The following is a 17754-nucleotide window of genomic DNA, read 5'->3' as shown; positions in this document are numbered from 1 at the left end:
TCCAGTTCCATGGGAGCTTCGTTTGTGTTCCTGGTTTGGTGACAGTAGAATTAAACTGAAACTGGGGAGAGATCTGGGAGTGCCCAGAGCCTCCATGACTGACTTAGTCAGACATCTTCAGTCACTTTCTTCTTGTTCTAAGAACTTCACATGATTAAAATTTTGTACATGCTGTTTGAATTACTGTGCAATCTTACCCCAGTGTGGCTTTCTCAGAGGTTAATATTTCACTAAAACTATTCCTCTGGGTAGGCTGAAGTCAACAGCTGTGGAAACTCAACATTTTCTTTATACAATGAAACTTCAGGACAGTGCTGCTTTTCACATTTCTCAGATATGCTGCTCATTTGGGGGAAAAGAAAAGCACTCTTGGCAAAGTCCATGTGCCATGAGCCTGGTAGCCCCAGCTTGGGTTTCTATCTATTCAGATATAAAATAATGAGAAAATGTGGTTCTGAATGCCATTGTATAACATTGCCATGTAAAAGTTACATTTAGCATTTCTTGAGTGCCTACTATGTGCTAGGCATCTTACATGTTCTGCACCCTCACAAAAACCCTGTGAGTTTGCTGCCTGATCCCTGCTTTGCCACGGGTAGCAGGGCCTACCCCTGTGGCTGCCTTTCCCAGGCTCAAAGGTTCTCTGGCTTCTTGCTAGGTTTGGCCAAGGGAGGTACCAATGGGAGGTTTGAGGGTAGGGAAAGGAGGAAGTTGGATCTGCCTTCCCTTCTGTCTCCAGGCACTTCTCCAGTCATGGCTGGCTTTCCACGGTGGCTCTAGCTTCTACTTTATGGGTCTTCCATGGTTCTAGGTTCTTTCTGATGACCCTGGCTCCTGACTTTGGTAATACTGCTTCATCTCTTTGTCCCTTTAAGGCTTTAAATGCCTGTCGCCTTTTGCTGCTAATCTCTAGGTCATTTCAGGTCCGCTCTCATAGGAACTTGCTCCAACTAATTTTTTTGTTTGTTTGTTTTGTTTTTCCTTCCTTTTTATTACCTGAGAACTATTTTCCCCCTCTTTGTCTCTCTTCTTACTGCAATGAATATAAAGCAAAATTTTAAAAAAAAGTACCTATTTTCTTATTCCCCAGATGTAGCTACTGTAACATTAACAAAAAATGAATCATGCTATTCATATTGTTTTGAAAACTGTGTTTTTTTTTTTTTTTTAATTTAGAGTATATTGTGATGTATACTCACGCTTTTTTATATCTACTTTTTTATTGTGGTCAAATATATGTAACAAAGCATTTGCTAATTGAACATTTTTTTACATGTGTAATTCAGTAACATTAATTGTGTCCATCACGTTGTACAACTCTCTGTTTCCAGGTTTTTCCATCACCTTTAACAGAAATTCAGTGCCCTCTAGGCAATGAATTCCCCTTTCCCTCACCCCCTTGACTCTGGTAACCACTACTTAACTTTGTTCTCTTTCCATGTGCCAATTCTACGTATTTCGTTTAAGTGGGATCATACAATAGTTGTCCTTTTACGACTGACTTATTTCACTTAGCATAATGCTTTTTGAGGTTCGTTCATGCTATAGCATGTTTCAGAACTTCAGTCCACTTTATGGCTGAGTAGAATTCCATTGTATGTATGTACCACATTTTATTTATCCACTCCGCCGTTGATGGATCTTTAGGTGGTTTCCACCTTTTGGCCATTAGGAATAATGCTGCAATGAGCATTGGTGTACAAGCATTTGTTTGGGTTCCTGCTTTCATTTCTTTTGAGTATACGCCTCGGAGTAGAATTGTTGGGTCGTGTGGTAATTCAATGTTTAACTTCTTGAAGAATCGTCAACTGTTTTCCACAGCAGCTGCACCATTTTACATTCCCACCGGCAATGGATGAGGGTTGCAGTTTTTCCACATCCTTGCCAACATTTGCTGTTTAATTTCATTGTTTTAAAGTCATGCTAACTGGAAAACATCTTTAAACTCTTGATTTTGTCATGTATCCCAGCAGTTTTCAACTCTCAGCTCCTCTGTGACCTGCTACCAGTATTTCTGTTACATCACCAGTCACCAGTTCCCTGCTTTAAATTCTCTCTATTATAAATACTTGATGGGGTTTTTATTTTTCCCCTTAAATTCTAATTGATGGACTGAGGTAAGAATCATTTCAAAGACGAGGAAATAAGGAGTCAGAGAGGTTAACTAACTGGCCCAGTCTTAAAGATAGGAAGGGTTGGAGCTCGAGTTTAAACCTAGGTATATATATATATTTTTTTTATATGCATATGTCTATCTGTCCATCTGCATTGCACATGCAGACAGGCTGTGCCTCAGACTTCCAGCCAGCCATAAGACTGCCAGGAATGAGGAACATACACCCACTGGCATCAACCATTCTATTGGTGCTACATTCATCTGTGATCGAGCCAGGCATGTGACACACTTACACAGTGTTGGCAAAGTAAAAGCCATTATTACTATTTATAGAAAGCAAATAGTGAACAATAACAACAGATTCTCAAAGGGGAAATGCTTACCCTTCCCCAGATAACTCACGTCCATTCTTATGTCTCTGGGCAGGCATGCCGTGGTTCAGGTCAGATGCTATTTTTACGTCATTGCTACCTCTGGCCACCACCATACTGGGGGGCTTGCATGGCTCTGGAGGCCTCTGCTCTGCTGCTGGCCCTTGCATCACCTGCAAGAAGACCATTTCACAGGATCTCCTAAGCCTCTGCCCTTGGTTCCTTCTAAGCCTTTGTTACCAGCCCTTCCCACGCTACCCTGCCTGCAGGGCTCTTGCTGCCACACTACCCGGGCCCACACTGCCCAGGGTTGGTGGGGTGTACACCCCCTGCATGAAGCACACTCAGTCTTCTGTCTCCTCTGGGTCTAAGAGGTTCTCAACACAGGGAACCCAGGTCCTTGGTCCACTCCAGACTCTTCTTGATGGTAATGAGGCCCCCTGAACCTCTGTGGGATTGGCTCTTATATAAGCTTAAAAAAAAAAACCCAAATCAAATATGTTGCTATCGAGTCAATTATGACTCATAGCAACCCTATAGGACAGAGTAGAACTGCCTTATGAGATTTACAAGGCTGTAATTTTTTAATCTTTACAGAAGCAGACTGCCGCATCTTTTTGCTGCAGAGTGGCTAGTACTTCTTGCCAATTTTAAGGCATGCTCCTCCCACCAGTACCACAAACTGGCCAATCACTTCGATCAATAGGCCACAAATAACTCAGTTTCCATAGTAACTGCCCAATACCCTTGGTGGGTTGCAAATCACTCAATTTGCATAGTAAAATTGACCAATCCCTTGCAAGATTGTGGCCCAACCATTCATTTTGGGGGAGTTATAACACCATGGCTAGAAAGGCCATATAAAAGCACATTCACTACACCACACCACCCCTGATCAATAAAGCTTGTGCCCCTTGCCCTATATCAGTCTGTGTTCTGTTTACCAACACTATACGAACCCAGCGTAATTTCTCTTCAGTGTATAACCCCTTCATATTCTGGATAAAGAAAACACCCATAGTTTCCTCCTCCAGGGTTTCTAGGCGAAACATTCTTTGTCACTTCAGCTGTTCCTCATGAGAAAGTTTTGTTTTTCCCCTAATATCTTGGTTGGGTCTTCAAAATTAGTGCTTCTCAAACTAATGTGCAGATTATGATTTATGGAGCTCTGGTGGCACAGTGGTTAAGAGCTACGACTGCTAACCAAAAGGTTGGCAGTTCAAATCCACCAGGTGCTCCTTGGAAACTTTATGGGGCAGCTCTTCTCTGTTCTGTAGGGTTGCTATGAGTCAGCATTGACTCGATGGCAAAGAGTTTGGTTTTTTTTTTTTGGTTTGGTGGCACAGCGATTAAGTGGCTGCCAACCAAAAGTCAGCAGTTTGAATGCAGCAGCTGCTCCTTGGAAACCCTACAGAGCAGTTCTGCTCTGTCTTTTAGGGTCAATATGAGTCGGAATTGACTAGAGGGCAACGGGTTTGGTTTGTTGTATTTTTTGCATTAAAAAATATTTACTGAATTTTTTTGAGATAATTGTAGATTGCATGCAGTTGTAAGAAATAATACAGAGAGATCTTGTGTACCCTTTACCCAGTTTTACCTAATGGTAACATCTTGCCAAATTCTAGTACATCACTACCAGAATGTTGACAATGATACAGTCAAGATACAGAACATATCCATCATGATAAGGATCCCTCATGTTCCTGTTTTATAGCCATACCCACCTCCCTCCCACCTCCCACTTCTTCCTTAACCCCTTGCAACTACTAATTTGTTTCACATTTCTGTAATTTTGTCGTTTTAAGACTTACGTAAATGGAATCATACTGTATGCAACCTTCTGGGACTGGCTTTTTTTTTTTTTTTTTTGCTCAGCATAATTCTCTGGAGTTTCATCCAGCTTGTTGTGTGTAAAAACTAACTAACTAAAGACTAAACTCAGTCTTTATTTTTTTTATTTCGTTATTGAGAATATACGCCTTTTTATTGTTGAGTAATATTTCTCAGTATGGATATTCCACAGTTTATTTAAGGATTTCCCTGTTGAAGTACACCTAGTTGTTTCTGGTTTTTGGATATTAAAAATAAAGCTGCTATAAATATTTGTATACAGGTTTTTGTGGGAATATAAGTCTTCATTTCTCTGGGATAAATGTCCAGGAGTGCAATGGCTGGGTTATATGGTAGCTGCACGTTCAGTTTTTTGAGAAGCTGCCAAACGGTTTTCCAAAGTGTCTGCGCCATTTTAGGTTGCCATCAGCAATGAGTGATCTAGTTTCTTCACATGTTGGCTAGTTTGTTTTATGTTTGCCAGTTTATTTTATTTTCACCTTTCTGATAGATGTGTAGTGGTAGCTGTCTGTGGTTTTAATTTTAATTTCCTTATTGGCTAATGATATTGAATATCTTTTCGTGTGTTTGTTAGCAGTGAAATGTCTGCCGATATCTTTTTCCTATGTTCTAATGAGATGGTTTGCTTTATTACAGTTGAGCTTTGAGAGTTCTTGTTATATCCTAGGTACTAGTCCTTTGTTGGATATGTGGTTTGTGATATTTTCTCCCACTCTGGGACTTCTCTTTTCATCCAATTAACAGTCTTTTCACAGAGTAAACGTTTTAAATTTTGATACAGTTCGATTTGTCAGTTTTTCCTGTTATGGATTGTGCTTCTGGTATCAAGCGTAAGAACTCTTTGCCTAACCCTAAATTCTGAGGATTTTCTCCTTTTAGTTTTTCTAAAAGTTTTATATTTTACATTTAAGGCTGTGATCACTTTTCAGTTAATTTTTATATAAAATTTGAGGCTTAGGTTGGGGTTTATTTATTTGCATATGGTTGTCCAATTGCTCTAGCACCATTTGTTGAAAGGGCTATCTCCCATTGAAGTGCTTTTTTGCATCTTTGTCAAAAATCTGTTGAACATACTTGTGTGGGCCTGTTTCTGGGTTTGTTATTCTGTTTCATTGATGTATGTGTCTCTCTGTCCACCAATACCACATAGTCTTGTTTATTAAGTCTAGAAGTCAGGTAGATTGATTCCTCCCTCTTTAGTCTTTTTCAAGCTTGTTTTAGTCATTCTGGTTTCTTTGCCTTTCACATAAATCTTAGAATAATCTTGTCTATATCTATAAAAAAATCTTACTGATATCTGGATCAGAATTGCATTAAACCCGTGTACCAATTTGGGATAGAATTAACATCTTTACTATGTTGAGTCTTCTTAGCCGTGACTGTGGTATGCCCCTCCATTTCTTTAGATCTTTTTTGTGTTCTTTCATCAGTGTGTGTGGTTTTTAGCATACATGTCTGGTACATGTTTCGTTATATATATGCCTATAAATACCTAAGTATTTCATTTTTTTGAGAAGTTGAAAATGATTTTGCAGTATTAATTTTAGTGTCCAGATGTTTATTATTAGTATATAGAAATATGATTGATTTTTGTATGTTTATCTTGTATCTCACAACCTTGCTAAACTCCCTGATTAGTTTTAGGTTAATTTTTTTAGATTCCTTGGAAAGTTCTACATGGTCATCTGTCCAGGTAGTAAATTATGTTGTCTACATAAACAATTATTTCTTTCTGATGTGTATGCTTTTAATTTCTTTTTCTTGCTTTACTGTAGTAATTAGAATGTCTAGCACTATGTTGAATAGAAATGGTGAGAGTGGAGATCTTTGCCTAGTTCTCAGTCTTAAAGGGAAAACATTCAGTCTTTCATCATTAAGTATAATGTTACTTGTAGGCTTTTCGTAAATGTTTTTTATCAAGTTGAGGAAGTTACCTCCATTTCTATTTTTCTGAGAGCTTTTATCATGAAACCAGCCCCAGTTGCCATTGAGTCGGTTCAGTCTCATGGTGACCTCATGTGTGTCAACGTAGAACTGTGTTCCTTAGGGTTTTCAATGGGTGTTTCTTTGGAAGTTGATTGCCCGGCCTTTCTTTTAAGGGGCCTCTGGGTGGACTTGAACATCCAGGGTTCCGATTAGTGACTGAGTGCATTAACCATTTGCACCACCATGAATGATTTGCATAACCGTTGCCAGGGATTCCTTTTATTGTGACTGGGTTTTGAATTTTGTCAAATGCTATTTCTACATCAATCGATATGATTTTTCTCCTTTAGCTGGTTAACCCTTTTGTGATTCATGGAACATACTTTATCCCATCCACTTTTTGTCCTCTGGAGTTCTTTGGGAGTATACTTTTCCCACTGAAAGTATTTCCTTCCCTCCACTGGGGACTAACAGTGAAAGGTGAAAGAAACGTTCATTGAAGCAAAATAACTGGAATATTATGCAAAACCAGAGGTGCCCTTTGTACCCAAATAGAAGGTGCCCCACAATTAAGCCTGCAACCCAAGACCAGGGGGCCAGATGGGGCTCCCACGAATCATGTGTTTTCATGTAGTATTTCTCAAAATCTATATCACCAGCCAAAAATTTAAACAGACTCAATGTCTCAGCATGTGTTCCGCTACTGAAAACACGTTATTAACAAAAATTCAAAGCAGAAAATAATTGGCCTTGAAATGGTTAATATGCTGAATTACATTGAAAGATTTTTTTTGAATATTGAACAAGCCTTGCATCCTTGAAATAAATCCCATGCATTTGTGATGTTTATTCATGAGGGATATTAGTCTGTAGTTTTCTTGCTTTTTTTTTTTGGTCTCTCTTTGTTTTTGATATCAGGGTAATGCTAACTTGATAAAACAAATTGGGAAGTACTCCCTCCTTTTGTATTTTTTGGAAGAGATTGTGTAGAATTGGTGTGAATTCTTTAAATGGTAGGATTCTTCAGCAAAACCATTATGGCCTGAAGATTATTTTTGGGGGGTTTCTTAAATTATGGATACATTTCCTTAATAGCTATGGGGCTATTCAAATTATCTACTTCATATTGGGTGAGTTGTGGTAGTTTGTATTTTTTGAGGAATTGGTCCATTTCATCTAAGTTGTCACATTTGTGTGTGTAGAGTTGTTTCTCGTATTCCCTTATTATCCTTTTGGTGTTTACAAGGTCTGTATTCATCCCCTCTTTCATTCCTGATATTGGTGATTTGTGCCTCCTCTTTGTTCATCTCTATCAGTCTTACTAGAGTTTTGTTAATTTTATTGATCTTTTCAAATTACCAGCTCTTTGTTTCATTGATTTTATCTATTGTTTTTCTGTTTCAATTTTGTTTCAATATATGCTTTTATCTTTATTATTTTTTTTTTCCTTCTGCTAGGTTTGGGTTTATTTTGCTCTTCTTTTTCCAGTTTCTTGAGATGGGAGCTTAGATTTTTAATGTGAGACTTTCCTCATGTCTGATAATAAGCAGGTTACCACCTATCTTGGTATATGCTCCCTGAACACAAATGTGTATTCTGTTTTTGTTTGGTAGTGTGTTACCATTTTCTAACTGGGCAATCTTGGGCAACCTTACCTTTCCATGCCTCAGTTTTTCCATCTGAAAGATGAAGATAATAGTAGCATCTATCTCACAAGGTTGTATGAAGCTTAAATATTCTATGTAAAGCACTTGGCACATTGCCTGACTGCAGAGGAAGTTCCCAATAGATGTGAGCTATTGGTATGATATCATTAAATTAATACGCAGTAGTCGAAGGTTCAGTTGAGATGTTACCTTTCTATAGAGTCTTTCTGGGCCCTCCTCACTGCTATCCCATTATGAGAATTACTTACTCTTTCCTACCTGCCCCCGTAGTGTACAATGATTTTATACTTCATTCAGCTTGCATTGTAGGTAGCTAGATTGCAAACCTCTCTCACTCACCATGTCTTGCTTATTTCTGCATTCATCCATTCAAAAGGAAGCACTTAGTATGAGTGAAGCATTGGGGCACAGAGGTAACTAAGACATGGATCTGCCTTCAGAGAGTTCTTAGTCCCTCAGTGACAACAGGCTGCTTTGGTAAATAAATGGTTCCAGTGGGCTTAATAGTGAACAAATTCAATATTTGTTGAAATAGGACAGCAGGTGCTGCCTTGAGATAGGAAGGTCATCTGCCTCGAGGCAAAAAGGCATCAGAGTGTGTTAGTTAGAAACTTCTGGTGAGTCATCTATACTACTGACCTGCCTAATCCTAAATGAAGTCCCTAGACAGACTTCGTATCAGATCCCTGCTGTAACAGCATCACTGGGAACTCTCATGATCTGTGGCCATTGTGTGAGTCCTGTCTGTGGCCACACCAGATCCAAGCCCTGGTTCGGTAACTCAGCCCTTAGGTATAACTCATTACAGAGCTCCTTGTTAGAATCTCAGGAGTTACATAAATGTCACTGATGGTTCAGAAACTGTTCATTCTGTTTTAAAGTCTGTATCTGTCCATCTTAGCCCCCCACACTTTAGCCCTTGGCTCCCATCTCTGTGACGGAATTAGTTTTAAAACAGTAATGTGTCAGGCACTGTACTAGGCAGTAGGAGTGGAGAAGGATGTGACGTGAGAGCCCCGACAGCCAAGATTCATAGTCTTCACCGTGAGGCTGTTGTTAAGAAGCACAGGCCTGATTGTTTTATCATGTCTACCTGACTAAAGGATGCTTTGGTAAACAGGCTGGATATGAAGCCAACTTTGTATGGGTCAAGGATTGAATGATGGAGAAGAAATGGAGAGAGGAAATGTAAGTTTATATGAAGATGTTTGACTGGGGAGAGGAGGAGAGTGAGTGACAAGGAACTAGAGGGGAGGCTGAGTAAAGAGAAGTCATTTAAGGTGGGGGACAATTGAGAAAGTTTATAGGATAAGTAGATAAGACCAGTAGATTGAAAGAGAGGGAATAATTGGAAAAGTAGAAGACATGTTTGAGAAAGATTTTGTACATATACTGACATATATGTGGATATATATGTATGTGCATGTGTGTGTGTGTATAAATATAGAGAGAGACAGAAAGACTGAGAGACTAAGGGAATGAGTTTGAGAGAGATTTAGAGTTACACACATACATAATTTCTTTATACATATATATAATCTCTGGCCAACTGACTGGAAGAGATCCATACTTGTGCCCATGCCAAAGAAAGGTGATCCAACAGAATGCAGAAATTATCAAACAATATCGTTACCATCACACACAAGTAAAGTTTTACTGAAGATAACTCACAAAGGGTTGCAGCAGTACATTGACAGGGAACTGCCAGAAATTCAGAAGAGGACATGGAACAAGGGATATCATTGCTGATATCAGATGGACCTTGGCTGAAAGCAGAGAATACCAGAAAGATGTTTACCTGTGTTTTATTGACTATGCAAAGATATTCTACTGTGTGGATCATAACAAATTATGAATAACATTGGGAAGAATGGGAATTCCAGAACACTTTATTGTGCTCACAAGGAACCTGTACACAGACCAAAGAGGCAGTTGTTCAAACAGAACAAGGGGATACTGAGTGGTTTAAAATCAAGAAATGTGTACATCAGGGTTGTATTCTTTCACAATACTTATTCAGCTGTATGTTGAGCAAATAATCTGAGAAACTGCACTATATGAAGAAGAACGGGGCATCAGGATTGGAGGAAAACTTATTAACAACCTGCAATTTGCAGATGATACAACCTTGGTTGCTGCCAGTGAAGAGGACTTGAAGCACTTACTAATGAAGATCAAAGACCACATACAACCTTCAGTATGGATTGCACCTCAACACAAAGAAAAGAAAAATCCTCACAACTGGACCAATAAGCAACATCATGGTAAATGGAGAAAATATTGAAGTTGCCAAGGGTTTCATTTTACTTGGATCTGTAATCAATGCTCATGGAAGCAGCAGTCAAGAAATCAAATGATGTATTGCATTGGGCAAATCTGCTACAAAAGACCTCTTTAAAGTGTTAAAAAGCAAATATGTCACCTTGAGGACTAAGGTGCACCTCACATAAACCATGTTATTTTCAGTCACCTCATATGCATGTGAAAGCTGGACAATGAATAAGGAAGACCAAAGAAGAATGAGGAATTGATGCCTTTGAATTGTGGCATTGGCTAAGAATATTGACTATACCATGGACTGCCAGGAGAATGAATGAATCTTGTCTTGGAAGAAGTACAGCCAGAATGCTCCTTAGAAGCAAGGATGGTAAGACTTCATCTCATGTACTTTGGACATGTTATTCGGAGGGACCAGTCCCTGGAGAAGGACATTATGCTTGGTAAAGTGGAGAGTCAGCAAAAAAGAGGAAGACTCTCAACAAGATGGATTGACACAGTGACTGCAACAATGGGCTCAAACATAGCAACGATTGCGAGGATGGCGCAGGACTGGGCAGTGTTTCATTCTATTGTGCATAGGTTCGCTATGGGTCGGAACTGACTCCATGGGACCTAACAACAACAACATCTACCTTCCTACCTACCTGCCTATATTGAGATCAGTCCAAAAAAGGAAGACAAAAGAAGGATGAATCATTAATGGAAAGAGGTCTTATAGGAATAAGGAGGAGATGGTTTGATCAAAAGCTAAGATGAAAACTCTCTTAGAGACAGGAGGGAGTACTTAGCCTGTGGGCAGGAGATAGGCAGGTGAGAGTTGGCGTAAGGCCAGAGGGTGGAAGGAGGGCTGTAGAAGTGTCCTGTTGAGAACAGACTTAGAGCAATTGGCTTTTGGTGTCCAGACTGTGTAGAGAAAAAGCAGACTCAAGGATCCACCAGGTGCTCCTTGGAAACCCTATGGGGCAGTTCTACTCTGTCTTACAGAGTCACTATGAGTAGGAATCGAGTCGAAGGCAGCAGGTTTGGGTTTTTTTGGTTAGGATAGGACTGAGACTGGGTAAGCCTGGAGATGATTAGAAGCCAGAAGGCTCAGAGGTTGGGAAGCACATTTGCTTTAAGTACAGGAGTGAGAGAAGTAGAAGCATAGAAGGTCTCGATTGGAGTGTGGGATTTCTGAGTTTAAGTCATTCATTCCACAGTCACTGAGCATTGGCTCTGTGCAGTTACTGTGGGAGGCTCTGGGAACCAAAGACCTGGTCTCTGATCTTAAGGAGTCACAGCCCACATTTCAGAGGTGGAGCCTTTTTAGGTGACGACAAGGTCCAGGATATGGCCCTGGAAGTGGTTTGCTGCAGTGGGTTGGCAGTGAAGGTCGTTGGAGCACAGGCAGCCAAGCAGCTAGCGGGCTAGCACGCTGGATGTGTCATCCACAGGTTCCCTTCAGCCCGCTAGAGAAAGGGGGGCTCCTCTCTGCTCATTCATTTCTCTAGGGCCGTGAGTATCCTCTCCCAGCCCATGATGTAGGAGCTACTTCGTCATTTGCGCCTTTGTACCTCAGACTCTGTGTGACCACCTAGGGTCAGCCTGGTTGTGGTTTTCATTAGTGGAGAGTGGAGGGTGGGCAGGCTGCAAAGACCTGGTTCTGTGCTCTAGTATACACCAATCCCGCTTGGTAAGTTTCTTTTTCTTTCTTGTGCTTAATTTCTTCACCAGCAAAATGGAGATAGGAAAATGACACAAATCCTGTGTGGGCCAGAGGCAGAGGATAGTAGCTATGAAAACATAAATAAACAAGCAGAAGTTGGGATTCTGCAGTTTACAGGATGCCGTGACGGCAGATGAATGAGTGTGTCTGCATGGAACTGAGAGACCGCTCAGTGTTGCCAGAGCTCTGTGACTGATTTCCTTTTTCCTACATGCTCCTAAACGAAGCTGGCAGCATAAAAGAGCCATGTGAGGTCCAGGCCTTTCAGAGGCCCCCACTGACTTTTTAGCTGGGCTTACGACTTCTGGGTGGAAGGCACTGGCTGGGCGAATCCATGTATCAGCATTTCCATGTTTTTAATGTCCACGCAGAGCTGTGTGAGACTTCAATTCATGGCCTATCTGGGCATTGCTATCAGAAATAGAATTCTCCCCCTTCCTGTCCCAGCGAGGCTGGCCTGCGCACTTCACTGACAGGGGACCAGATGGATACATCCGCTTTAGCTGTACTGTGGGTTTTGGCTGATGGGAGGGAAGAGGAAGCAAATGTCTTTGATCTTTTACCTCTTGTTGCCTTTCTGCTGTGACCTTTGGAGGCTGGCTTCTCTGCCTGTCTGGTCCAAATTGCAGATGAAACTCTGGCAGTGGACTTCATCCTTTCAGGAGGTGCTGCTTCATCTCTCCACAGATCCAGACAGACACACCTGAGGCATTTCTGCTGGCTTCTGGATGACATCAGGTCCAAGGCATGATGTCATCTCCAGGCATGTGGTTATTCTTTGTGTGCCATTGTCTTTTCTTTCAGATCCTGAGACACCAACTAGGACCAACCAAGTTTCAGACGCCCTACTGCTTGATACCAGTATCATCAAGGATGAAGTCTTTCCAGATGTTTCTCTGCTCCTGACAGCACATCTTTCACCAGGTAGCTAAAATGAAAATTCGATTATCACCTCCTGATCAGTATATAATGAGATAGTCACCTGCATGGGAGCTTACATACCAGGAGATGCTCACTGTTGCTACTGAAATTAAGATGAAATGTACTAGCACCAGGTACATTTCACCTGAACTTTGCCATTCAGTGGCTCCCAAGCATATGAATGGGCAGCACTGGGAAGGAGGTTACCTCTAAGATGGAAGCTAGTGAAAACAACATACAGTGTATGCAATTAGTCATTCAGCCCAAGCGATGGCACTCATGAAGCTGGGTTTTTTTGTCGTCTTCATCAGGAGACTAACGTGTGTTCATAAAGATAAGATTCTGGATGCAAGTGATGGAAAAACGTTCTCTCCTCTCAGTTGTGCTGTAGCTTGTTAGTAATTAGGTGAAGGAACTTTGGGTCACCCATGAGAGAATGGTGTTTGACAGTAAAATTTTTTAAGAATTGAGTTCTCCTGAGGGGTTGTTTGGGGTTGCTATAGGGTTGCTATGAGTCAGAATTGACTTGATGGTGACGGGTTTGGTTTGGAGCCCTGTTGGCACAGTGGTTAAGAGCTTGGCTGCTAACCCAAAGGCTGGTAATTTGAATCCACCAGCCACTCCTTTGAAACCCTATGGGACAGTTCTATTCTGTCCTACAGGGTTGCTATGAGTCAGAATTGACTCAACGGCAATGGGTGTTTGGTTTTGGAGGGATTGGTTAATGTGATTCATTGCCCAAGAGCCTTGTCACTTCTGGTCATGGGAATACTGAGCTGTTGACCCAGGACTTGGACCTCTGACACTTCGATCAAGGCTGTTGGGAACTCCAAGCAGCCCTTCTCTTTGATACCTTTCTGACTGTGTTGACGATGTACATGAGATGCATAAACACTGAAATTGCTAGGCTGGTCAATGAAGTAGTGATGTTTGTTCTAGAACAGGGTTTTTTCAACCTCAGTCCTGTTAAATTTTGGACCAGATAATTCTTTGCTGCGGGGTGCTGTCCTTTGATTGTAGGATGTTTAACGGCAACCCTGACCCCTACTCAGTACATGCAACAGCCCCCACTGCAGTCGTAACAACCAAAAATGTCTACAGGCATTGGCAAATGTCCTCTGGGGGAGGGGATCACTCCAGTTGAGAACCGCTCTTCTAGGACCTAGCCAGTGATGAGGGGCTTCCTCGAAGAAAACCCAAAATTACACTTGGAGGTGGATGAGTACTTCATGCCCCTTACCTTTATGTTGGTAGAAGATGCTGAAAAGTTTTAATTACAGGGTAAACCACCAATGAAGAGTGTCCAGAGCTACCTTGAGCTGTCCACCCTTTGTTAAAGAAGGACTCCAGGAGTGGAAGTTGAGAGTAGGATTTGACTCTGGGGTTCATCACTTCTCTAAATTCTTTAGGTCTTGTATCACTGACAGCTGCCCTAAACAGAATCTCCTCTGCCCAGTCCTGCCACCTGGCTTAGTTTCCTCACTTTCGAGGTACTCTGCAACCACCTGGAGAATGAGCTGTACGGCAGGGTTCTGCAAGATCAGACTTATAAAGATGGCACTAGCGAAACTCCTCGAAGGCCTGGGCTGTTGCGTAGACATCACAGTGCCAGGCTGAAGGGGCTTACCAAGGTCATATAGAGCACCACTTCTCAAACTCTCTTGGGGATCTTGTAAAATGTGGACTTTGACTCATTAGGTGCTCAAGATTATGTGTGTCTAACACGCTTCCACTTAACATTGATGCTACTGGTCCTTCAACCATACTTTGAGTAGTAAGGACCAGGCCAGGGATCTGCAAACTGTGGCCCACGGGCCAAATTCAGCCCACCACCTGTTTTTTAAATACATTTTTATTAGAACACAGTCATACTTCTTCATTTTATGGTTGCTTTCACACTATAATAGCAAAGTTGAGTAGTTGAGACGGAGACTATATATCCCACGAAGCCTAAAATATGTTCTAGCCCTTTACAGAAAAGTGTCCTGACTGCTGACCTAGGCTGACTTCTGCCATGTGGACTGTGGAGCTTCTTCCTGGTTGATCCAGGTCATTATCTAGGATGGGCCATCCAGAGATTGTTTTTCCGTAGTCTTGCCCTGCCACCCTTCTGTGTCTTCTTCTTGCCTTGGCTGCTGAAATGCTGTCTATTAGAGCCTGGGGCATGAAGAGCCTTGCAGGAAAAGTCTGAAACACAGTAAAGCTTCCATTTTGCTCGTGGCCCCTCACAGTCCTTATAAAGCAGTGCTGAGGAATGCTGTCCTTGGCTCCTCATCCAGAGCCACAGTCAGCTCTGGTATCCTTTGTGCCTCCAAGGTGGCTCACCCTCCCCATGCTCAGAAATACTCTCAGAGACTTATAAATACAAAGCTCGTGCCTACTTGCTCTTTTTTTTTTTCATCCAGCCACTAAGCCATCCAATGTTTATTGAGAACCTTCTTTCATCAGGCTTGAATAACAAGAATTTATAAGACACCTCTCCAAGTCTAGGAGACAGACATATGAGATAATTCATGATATAATAACATAGGTGCAATAGTAGAAGACTATCTAGATACTTTGAAAGCCAAAGAAAGGAGTCTGGAGGATTCAAGGGGAGCTTCACTGTGGTAGAACTTTTGACCACTCTCTTACAAGAAACTTTTGCTGGACAGATAAGGGGTGGAGGAGGGGCATTTTGGCAAAGGGGAGAACACATGCAAAGCATGGAGAGATAAAAGAGCTTGATGTATTTGGAGAACTAAAGGTCATCTGTTGTTCTTGGAGCATTAGGCAAGCTTGTTTCTGTGTGTGTGAGTGTAGACAAGGGTAGGAGATGAATTACAAGTGAAGGCAGGGGTCGGATATTGTGGACGTAGATGTGCATTATGTTAAAAAGTTTAGTAGACATTAGTTAAAGGGTTGGTCTGTGGAATGAGGCAATCAGATTTGTACTTAAAAAAAAATAGCCCATTGGTGAGAATAGGTGTTAGTTTTAGCAAGAAGAAAGTATTGGCAGGAGGACAGGTAGGACAGGGTTGCAAAACTTCCAGATATGAATTGATGAGACTTGCATTCTCATCAGTTAAACTGGAGGAAATAGGTCTGAAGTGCCTACTGTCACTACGTACTCAGATATACTCCAGGCCTTCATTTTCTTCTTGGGTCCAGAAGTCCTCAGACCTCCAGAACAGTCTCTGAACTCAGGGTGGTGGTTCCAGGTATAGGCCTGTATCATCAGTTGTCGCCTTTGAGGGACTCAAGTGACTGCTGAAGAAGGCCATGTGCTTTGACTCAGCAGAGTAAGAATTGTATGTTATAATCCATTCCATCCACTTGTGGAATCACAGCTCTCCCAGCCCTCTAAATGTGGCCTATGTTGCCGACATCTATGACCCACCTGGGAACCCAAGTTGCCTCCCCAAGGACTCGAGCCTTCTGCTTCTCCAAACTTCCCTGAGCCTGACATCCCTCCACACTCTGACTCAGTTCACCATCACTCAGAGCAGCATTGAACAGGAGTCATCATGGTCTTTGCCATTGCCCTCCGCACACATCCTCAGGAACTCTCTGTGGAGGCTTCACTGAGTGAACTCGGTAATAATAATGCTTGTCTGAGCTGCAGCAGCAGCAGCTGGGGAGAGGACGGGTTCTCCCAGCCACAGGCCAAGCTGCTAAACACTGAGATCCTGCAGTTCCCTGCTCTGAACCCTGGTGGACAGCTCTGCCAGTGGGCAGTCTGTGGGCAGTGTGTGCTTGGTTGCCTATCACAGCCACCAGTGGGGTCATAGACCTGAGGGAGGGGCAGGAAGCAGGCTTGAGTTCCCAAATGCCTGTGGCATTTGGGAACTGAAACTGATTTGGCAGTTCTACAATAACCAGCACCAACCCAGTGCCAAGACTTGCCTTTGGTGATCTGTGGGGTGAGGCAAACTGATCAAGGTACAGAAGTGCCATCAGTGCAGGCTCAGGGGAAAGCAGAGCCAGGAGAGGAGTGGGCTGTGGCTTGTGGTTAAAATGCAGTGATTAAGATGACTATGGTTTGAACTCAATAGGCTGCGCTTCAACAGTGAACCGGGGAAGATGATGTAAAGAAAACAGAGAAGAGTAAGGGGGAAATGCTAAAATGTGCAGTTGGGAGGGGATGGGGAAAAGAAAGGATAAAGACTAAGAAAAACAGATGTAAGTTGCTCCTTCTTGAAAGCCAGAAAGCTCACTTGAGCAAAGAGGATAAGACCTGAGGTCTTTGTGGCCCCCAGCTGGGAAAACTAGCTGGCATTTAGGAAGTTGGCTCTTTGTTCTTGAGCCCAGGCTGCCTGGAACAGAGCCTCAAGAAAGCAGAATGTGTTCTCATCACTCCCTTTCTGTTCTCAAACAGAAGAGAAGAGAGGGAGGGTGGCCACCTTGATCCAGCAGAAACATCCCCTGGAGGCCTCCTCTGGAAGTGACACTGAGGCTGTCCTTCAGCCACAGCGCGTGGAGATGGCTTTACTCAGCAACATCCTAGCAGCCTATTCCTTTGTCTCAGGTAGGTGTCCAGTCTTCACTGAGCCCGGGCTGAGGCCTGGGACTGGGTCCACGTCTGTCTCTGGGTGGCCATCCCTGACCTTAGAAGAGAGATGCTACGTAATCACAGCAGTGGGGCTCTGCTGCGCTGAGTTTTCAGGCGGAAAGCCTTGTTTGGGAGTCAGGGTGAGCATTCTCTCATTTCGCAAATGAGGGGTCCTAAGAGTTTTGTCTTATGAAATGTTTGGTTTCCTTACAGGTCAAGTGAGAGAATGAAGTAGCCCGGGGCTACTGTGGGCTTCAGTCATGCATTTAACTCTGATACAGAAGGGGGATGAGGAAGGGTCCTCTGCACCATCATTTCTGGACAGGTGTTCTCAGCCTCAACCCAGGTTGCAAGTGCGTGTGTGTGTGTGGGTGCATGCGTGTGCT

At 42.4% G+C, this 17754-nt stretch overlaps 1 protein-coding gene across 1 annotated transcript in view; it reads left to right on the top strand.

The window, feature by feature from the left end:
• EVA1A (eva-1 homolog A, regulator of programmed cell death) overlaps positions 1 to 17754 on the top strand; it is a 62598-nt gene that overhangs the window by 24603 nt on the left and 20241 nt on the right. Inside the window, exons 3-4 of the mRNA XM_064269068.1 lie at positions 12721 to 12840; positions 17195 to 17344. Coding sequence (XP_064125138.1) covers positions 12721 to 12840; positions 17195 to 17344 — 270 coding nt within the window. The remainder of the gene's footprint in view (positions 1 to 12720; positions 12841 to 17194; positions 17345 to 17754) is intronic.

This window comes from Loxodonta africana, chromosome 15 (genome assembly GCF_030014295.1).
Source record: "Loxodonta africana isolate mLoxAfr1 chromosome 15, mLoxAfr1.hap2, whole genome shotgun sequence".
Lineage (NCBI taxonomy): Eukaryota > Metazoa > Chordata > Mammalia > Proboscidea > Elephantidae > Loxodonta > Loxodonta africana.
Note: the sequence above shows the minus strand (reverse complement) of the source record. Positions and strands in the feature narration are given on the sequence as shown.